The 7,238-nt window shown below is 51.8% G+C and overlaps 1 protein-coding gene across 2 annotated transcripts in view; it reads left to right on the forward strand.

The window, feature by feature from the left end:
- Positions 1–3,457: 3,457 nt before the first annotated feature.
- Positions 3,458–7,238, forward strand: part of SRPX (sushi repeat containing protein X-linked) — a 119,854-nt gene continuing 116,073 nt past the window's right edge. For both annotated transcript variants that reach the window (XM_059384579.1, XM_059384580.1), the window contains exon 1: positions 3,458–3,616. In XM_059384579.1, the coding sequence (XP_059240562.1) occupies positions 3,535–3,616 (82 nt within the window). In that variant the 5' untranslated portion in view covers positions 3,458–3,534. The remainder of the gene's footprint in view (positions 3,617–7,238) is intronic.

The raw sequence follows: 7,238 nt of genomic DNA on the forward strand, positions 1-7,238 counted from the left end.
GAGGACAAGGAGGAGTGGGGGAAATGGCAGGAGCACAGGCAGGGAAGGACCTTGAGTGACGTCCGTCCACAGGGAATCTGTCCTTCAGTAGGGAGGGAGGTGGCCGGCAGGTTCTCCTTCACTGGTCTCAGCTGACAAACGCAAGGCAGAAAGTGGGGGTGAGTTCTGGAATCCTCTTCTTTCTCCGCTGTGGGTCATCCTGCGTTGACTCAGGAGAATGTGGTGGTTAAGCCAAGCTCCTCGCCACTGCACAGAGTGGAAAGACACCTCCACACCCCCCACCAGGCTTTGATGTCTGTGTTCTCTTCTCCTCTCCTCTGGCACTTTGCCCAGCCTTCAGGAATGCTTCGGTGGACAGAAGAGGTGCTGTCAGCATGGCCCTGAGGGGCCCGGGAAATCTTTCTTTCTTCCTTTGGAAGCAGCTAGATTGTGCTCTCACGGGTTTTCCCTTGAAGCCATTTTCACCTCCTCTGTATCTGTGTGCTTGGTTTTTGAGGTCTAATGCAGCATGTCGTACTGATCCTTCTTTGCCGTTCAGCGTCTATACAGCATTCCTGCCCATACAGATGTTTGGAACCTGCTTCTTGCCTGCCTGTCTTGGTGTCTTACACCAACCGTGTCCTTTTTTTCAGTTCCTCAATTGTTATGTCCAGTGGGACAGGAATGAGATCAGAGCTCTGTGGCACCCCTTGAGTGACTTCTCTTCCTGTTTCCATGGACTCAGTACCCCATCTTCTGGGTTCAGTTGTTTGCCAGATTTATTCTACAAAACTGTCCTATTGTCTAGCAAGATATTATGGGAGGAACTGATAACCTCTTTCCCTTCCCTTCCTCTGCCCCCATCTCGTCTATCAGAGAGAGAGAAACCTGGAATAATAGTAGCAGTGTTGGGGTGCCTGGCTTAGTCAGTAGAGCGTGCAAATCTTGATCTCCGGTTCATGGGTTCAAGCCCCACATTGGGTGTGGAGCCTTCTTTAAAAAATAATAATAGTAGTAATAGTAAGAATAATAAAATCTGATTGGAGTTTGCTTTAGGGCAGCAAAGAGAAAAATTTTTTTTACCATAAAACTTGGTATAATCTTTTATTAATTTTAATTTCAGCATACTTAACATAGTGTTGTAATAGTTTCAGGTGTACGATATAGTGATTCAACACTTTTCTACATTAGTGCTCATCATGGCAAGTGTGCTCTTGGGTCCCTGTCACCTATTTCCCCTGTCCCCCTACCCTTGTCCCCTCTGGTGACCATCTGTTTGTTCTCTATAGTTCAGAGTCTGTTTTTCGGTTTGTCTCTTTTTTTTTTTCCTTTGTTCATTTGTTTTGTTTCTTAAATTCCACATGTGAGTAAAATCATATGGTATTTGTTTTTCTCTGACAGCTCATTTTGCTTAGCCTTATACACGCAGAGAGGAAAACTCTTCAACACAGAGTGGTGTTTGCTGTAATTCAGCCAGACTCCGGTGCTAGGAGAGAGCCAGGGGTTCCTTCTCAGCCCTGTAATAGAACTTAGGCTGGTTTCTGTGAGGAGAGCTCGCTTCAGAAGTGGTGTGGTGAAGGAAGGCCACCGGGCAGGCTAACCTGGACCGGGAATTTGGGGTACATATTCACCTCTGTTCATGAGCCCGGAACAGTTGTTCTCCCCTGGGGGCAAACTTTCCCCTGGGGGCAAACTTTCCCCTGGGGCACACGTGACGTCTGGCAGTTTTTCATTGTCATGACTTGGAAGAGGAGGTGTTTCCCTGGCATCTGGTGCACAGGCAGCCACTCTCCCCAGCAAAATGGTGTCAGGCCACAAATGTCAGTGGTGCCTAGGTTGAGAAATGCTGGTCCAGAATTTAGCCCATTTTAAAAACCTGCCCCACTGAACTTGGGGGAAGAAAAATATGCATCTGGCCAAACTCCAGGCCACCTCCCTAAAGATTCTAGTTTCATTGGTCTGGGGTCCAGCCCTGATGTGATGTTTTCATGAAGTGCCCACCCCTCCCCCTGGCCCTTTGTGGTTGGCCAGGGTTGAGAACCACTCAGAGGCCCAGGTGAGTCTGGTCTGGCAGAGTCCACAGGTGAGGTGGCTCTCCCTCATTTTCAGGGTGACTCAGGGTGTTATTGAAGGGTTGTTGGCTTCCTGAGCAGGGAGCAGCTGTGGAGAATCTCATTGGAGATGGAGAAAAGCACCTACCCCCACTAAGATGGAAGCTCAAGTCAGGGGCTTTTGTGAGAACTGGGATAAAAGAATTTGAAACCCTTCTGGATGGATGTTCCCAGGGCTTTTAGCCTAGCTAGTGGATGAGACTAGTGACCAAGGAGAAAGTTGCCCCTCCTCAATGTATGTGACCTTGCCTAGGTGCAGGGCTCCTTGACCCAGAGGTGGCTGGATTTCCGCTCCGACATCCCTCTTCCTCCAGGCACTTTTGCACAGTGCACAACCTGATGCAGCAGCCCTGATTGCAATTTGCCTTAGCTAAGACCCCCTTGGGGCAGGAAACAAGCCAGGTGCTGCCTTGTGGGTTCACAACACAACAAAAACAAAACAAAAACTTTGGGGAAAGACTCAAAGAAGAAACCAGATCCCTCCTGCAGGCAGCCTAGAAACCCTATCCTGATGGCAGGCCACAGGTTGGAGGCTTTGGGCTTCCTTGGAGGTGGTGGAGAACAACCCAGGAAATGGTGAAACTGGGCTGCAGAAAACTGCAACAGCTGCATTCCCAAGACTTGGGGTGAGACATGGGGAATTTTCTGTGCCTTGTGCCTGTCCATCAGCCGACCTGGAAAGAGAACCTCAAGCCCCATCCCAAACCCCATTCCAAACCGCAGTTCAGCAGGCTCCCCTTCCAGCCCTTGATTCATTCCCTTACAAGAGAGAAACAAAAAAGCTGTAGTATGGACGTTGGTGTCCTCAGAGCCGCACACCTAACTTCAAATCCCCTCTGTGCCCATAACGGTGAACTGGGCAAGTTTCCAAGCACCGGTGTCTTCTTGGGTAAAATGGGCATAATAGTACCGAACCTGAGACGGGGTCGTGAGGGTCAGGTCGGTGAACGCGGCCGTTAATAGCCAGGCCGCAGGGGCTATTGTGGACCCGACCGGTTGTCCCTTCACACAGAATGGCTCACGCGGCTCTCAGCACAGATGACAGCGTGGGGGGTCCGGGATCTGGGAGAAGGTTGGGCACCCGTGTGTCTATTCGGGGTGCGCGGAATCAGAGAGCAGGAAAGTGTTTGGGGTCATCCGACGTGCTAGGGCACGTTCCTGGAGCTCTCCGGCCCTGGGGGGCCAGCCCCGCTTCCAGAAGAAGGGCTGGCAGCAAAGGAGGGGCTAGGTCGGAGCCCCAGACCGCGCCAGCGTCCGGGGGAGGCGGCGGAAGGAGGGCAGGCCCCAGGCGAGCCGGAGGGAGGGCGAGAGGGAGGAGTTTTCCAGCTGGGCTTCACCCGCTCGCCGCGCAGCCCCTCGGCCCCGTCTGTCTCCTCCGCCCCCTGAAGGCGCGCGGCGCAGCCGAGCCGGAGCCGAGCCCAGCCGAGCGAGCGCCGTGCGCGCCATGGGGAGCCCCGCACTCCGGGCCGCCCTGCTGCTGCTGCTGCTGCTGCTGCTGCGGGTCCCACCGAGCCGCGCCTTCCCAGGTAGGACCGGAGGCGGGGCAGTGTCCCCGGCCGGGAGCCCTTTGTCTGCCCGGGACTTGGCTTTGGCGGCCCCAGGGAGGGGACGGCGCGTAGCGGGCTCGCGTCTGGGCACCGGGGGGGGGGGGGGGGGCCCGGCGGGCGGCCCCCCCCGGCGCCCCCGGCGCCGCGGCCCCTGGGGCCGGCCCCCCCGGGTGCCTGAGCGGACCCAGGTTAGCGCCCGAGACCACGAAGGGAAGTTTGGCGGCGGGCTAGTTTCTCCCCACCTGGAGTTGTGCCTGACACGGTGTCCCGCCGACACCTCGGCGCACCGCCGAGGCCCGGGGGGCGGGGGGCGGGCCCGCAGCTTGTCCTGGAAGAAGCCCCTACCCGCTCCCCTTGGAGGGGCCGGGCCACCCCTGGGGGCTGCAGGGCAAGCGCCGCGGGCGAGCAGCTCCCTGGGACGGCACAGGCTGGGGCCTCTCCCGCATCCCCCCCCCCCCCCCCCCCCTGCTGGGGATTCCGAGAAAGTCTGCGCCTCTGGGAGAGAGGTGCCGGCAGAGAGTGGTCACTTGTGGCAGGCGCTGGGTTAGCCCCAAGGAACCGGGACTACAGGCCCGCGGCTCGGCGAGGCAGGGCGTGTGGCTTCTTGTTGCTCGGGGGCGTGGTCTCTAGCATCTAAGGGGCCCCAGGTAGTTATTCGGGGCTCTCTTGGTGTTGACAAAATCTTCCGATTTGGTGTTCACAAAATCTCTAGATTTGCCCTTTAAAAAAGCTTCAGCTGACTCCCTCATCTGGGAGTCTTTGGTCAGCAGGGGCTTCAGGAGAGCAGGACAACATGGATGCACCCCTATCCCCCAGCAATGGAAAAGAAATCCGGGGGTGCAGTTTAATTTAGTGCTAATGGGAAGGTGGGTGGTGTGGACTTGAGGGCGTGCAGACATTTGACTTTGCGCTCAACACTATGGGCAGTTTAAATCGGGGGTCCAAGGAATGAACCTACCAAGTTCTGGGTGGCGGTGGAGGGTTCCCAGGTAGTGGGGTACGAAGAGGTAGAGAAGGCTGCTGGAAATACTCCGCACAGCCCTAAATGAATGAATGACTCAAACAAGTGTGTAAAGTGATATATACAGCAACTGGGTTTTGAGCTGTTTGGTGGGAACTGATTCCAGGCAAAGTAGAAGGGAGACTTCATCCTCTGCCCCAGGCAAGTGCCATTCCCATGCTGCCCACTGCTGTTTAGGAGTTGGGTTACCGTGAACCAAGAGGGGAAGGGGAGGTCAGTACTGGACAGGGAGCAAGAGAGAAGTTGAGAAGCTGGAGACAGCCTTTCACGCTGAAGTCCCAGGCATCTCTGAGCTGCCTGTAAGTCTGCTGGAGCCTTTCTCAGCCAAGGGGCCTCTTCTCTTTTTCCATCTGAAATCCCTCTGCTCTCCTTTCTCCCAGCTTCTACCCTAATATAGTGTAGCTTGCTGCCAGGGCCCAGGCATCCACAGGAAAATGGGTGTGCCAGTTTGGGCACGGCCTCTCTGTCTCTGGGGAACTGCCCCTGGCTAATTCAGCCAGCCAGCAGGCTGCCTCCTCTTGGGCCCCTCTCAGTGAAGTCTCTCAGGAAATGTGCTCTGCTGGGGCTTGGGAAGCCTGGGGAGGGGAAACTCTAGGCCAGTGGGTCCCAGGGCAAATCCCATCAGCAGAATTCACCCTAAGTGCTGGGTGACAGAGAGGGTTTGCAGATCATTTCAGAGGAACTACCTTAGCAACTGGACATTATGTCTCCAGTAAGAGAGAAGGTAAGAGGCCTGGAATCAGGAACCTCTAAAAGAGGGAGGCGGGGACAAAGGGCCCCATCACAACCACCACCATTATATAACTATCTGAGATTTAATAGCAAATCTGTCAGAGTGAGAGTAAATCATTCCCACTCCTAGAAGGTCTCTGGAGTTCTTCCATCTTTGAATTTGATGCAGCTTTTCTGGCATCGGATTCATTCTTTGCAGCCCAGCAAAGACACGGTGTCTACAAAAATCCACATGAAATGTATAGAAAGTTTGTAGCAAAGTTGTTTGTGTTTGATTGTGTTTGTATGGCTATAAGAGATAAAAGTTTTTATTCTGGTCTTTTTTGGGGGTTTTTTTTTTTTTTTTGAGGTATAGTTGACATTACATGTTAGTTTCAGGTGTATAACACAGTGACTTGCTATTTGTATACTTTGTGAAATGATCACCACCAGAAGTCTAGTTACCATCAGTCACCATATGTAGTTACAATTTTTTTTTCTTGTGTTGAAGACTTGGAAGATTTACTCTGAGTAACTTTCAAATATCTAATACAGTATTAATTAACTGTAATCACCATGGTGTACATTAGTACATCCGCATGGCTTATTTATTTTGTAACTGGAAGTTTGTACGTTTTGACCCCCTTTGCCCATTTTTCCCATTCCCCTACCCCCAGCTCTGTAACCACCAGTCTGTTCTCTGTATCTACGAGCTTGGGGTTTTTTGTTTTGTATTTCAAATTGTACATACAAGGGAAGTCAGATGGTGATTTATCTTTCTATCTGACTTACTTCACTTAGCATTATGTTCTCAAAGTTCCATGTTGTCCATTGCTAATGGCAAGATTCCTTTTTTTTATGCCTGAATAGTATTGTTGTGTATGTGTGTGTGTGTGTGTGTGTATCTACACCACATCTTCTTTAACCATTCATCTATCAGTGGACATGGGTTGCTTCCATATCTTGGCTATTATAAATAATGCTGCAAAGAACATGGGGATGCAGATATCTTTTTGAGTTAATGTTTTCATTTTCTTCGGATAAACACCCAGAAGTGGAATGAATGCTGGATCATATGGTAGCTCTGTTTTTAACTTTTGGGGGCACCTCCATACTGTTTTCCACAGTGGTGCCCCAGTCTGCATTCCCACCAACACAGCGCAGAGGGTTCCCTGGTCCCCACCTCCTGGCCTACGCTTGTTACTTCTTGTCTTTTTGATGATAGCTATTCTAACAGGTGTGAGGTGACAGCTCATTGTGGTTTTGATCTGCATTTCCATTTTTTTTCTGTGCTTAAATCAACTCTTAAAACCTCATTTACACCTGAGAGTTCAGAGGTTCACACTACCTCATCCTGGAAGCAAAGCTGAAGATGAAGAATGAGCAAAGTGGGCCCCAAGAAAGGCTCCGTGAATCTTATCCTGGGAGAAAACTGGTGAGCAGGCGTGGTTTCACCAGTCAGGAAAACCCAGTGAGGTTTGTTCAAAGCCCAGCCAGACCACATGAGCCAGAGCCGTCCTCCGAAGTGCCACCTTCATAGATAAGTATTAGGAAGTGAACACCTGCCCCACAATCTACAATTAAAGTCTCTCCCGGGGCAGGCTAAGCTAGAAATTTCTCTTTGGAGTTAAAAGGTGTAAGGATATGAGAAAGTTCCTCTTCATTAAAAAAAGGGGAATTAAAAAGCAGGGAGTCTGGGGAGAGCAGGACATTTTCATCGAGCATTTTCTTCACCGAGAAACTTGGAGTCCAGTCACAGCTTTGTGAACTCGAAGACACACTAGAAACTGTCCTTCAAGCACTGTCTTCAGGCCTTCCGATCTCATCAGTTTTTACACCATAACTGAAATATAGGCCCTCTCTTTTCCA

This window comes from Mustela nigripes, chromosome X (assembly GCF_022355385.1).
Source record: "Mustela nigripes isolate SB6536 chromosome X, MUSNIG.SB6536, whole genome shotgun sequence".
NCBI lineage: Eukaryota > Metazoa > Chordata > Mammalia > Carnivora > Mustelidae > Mustela > Mustela nigripes.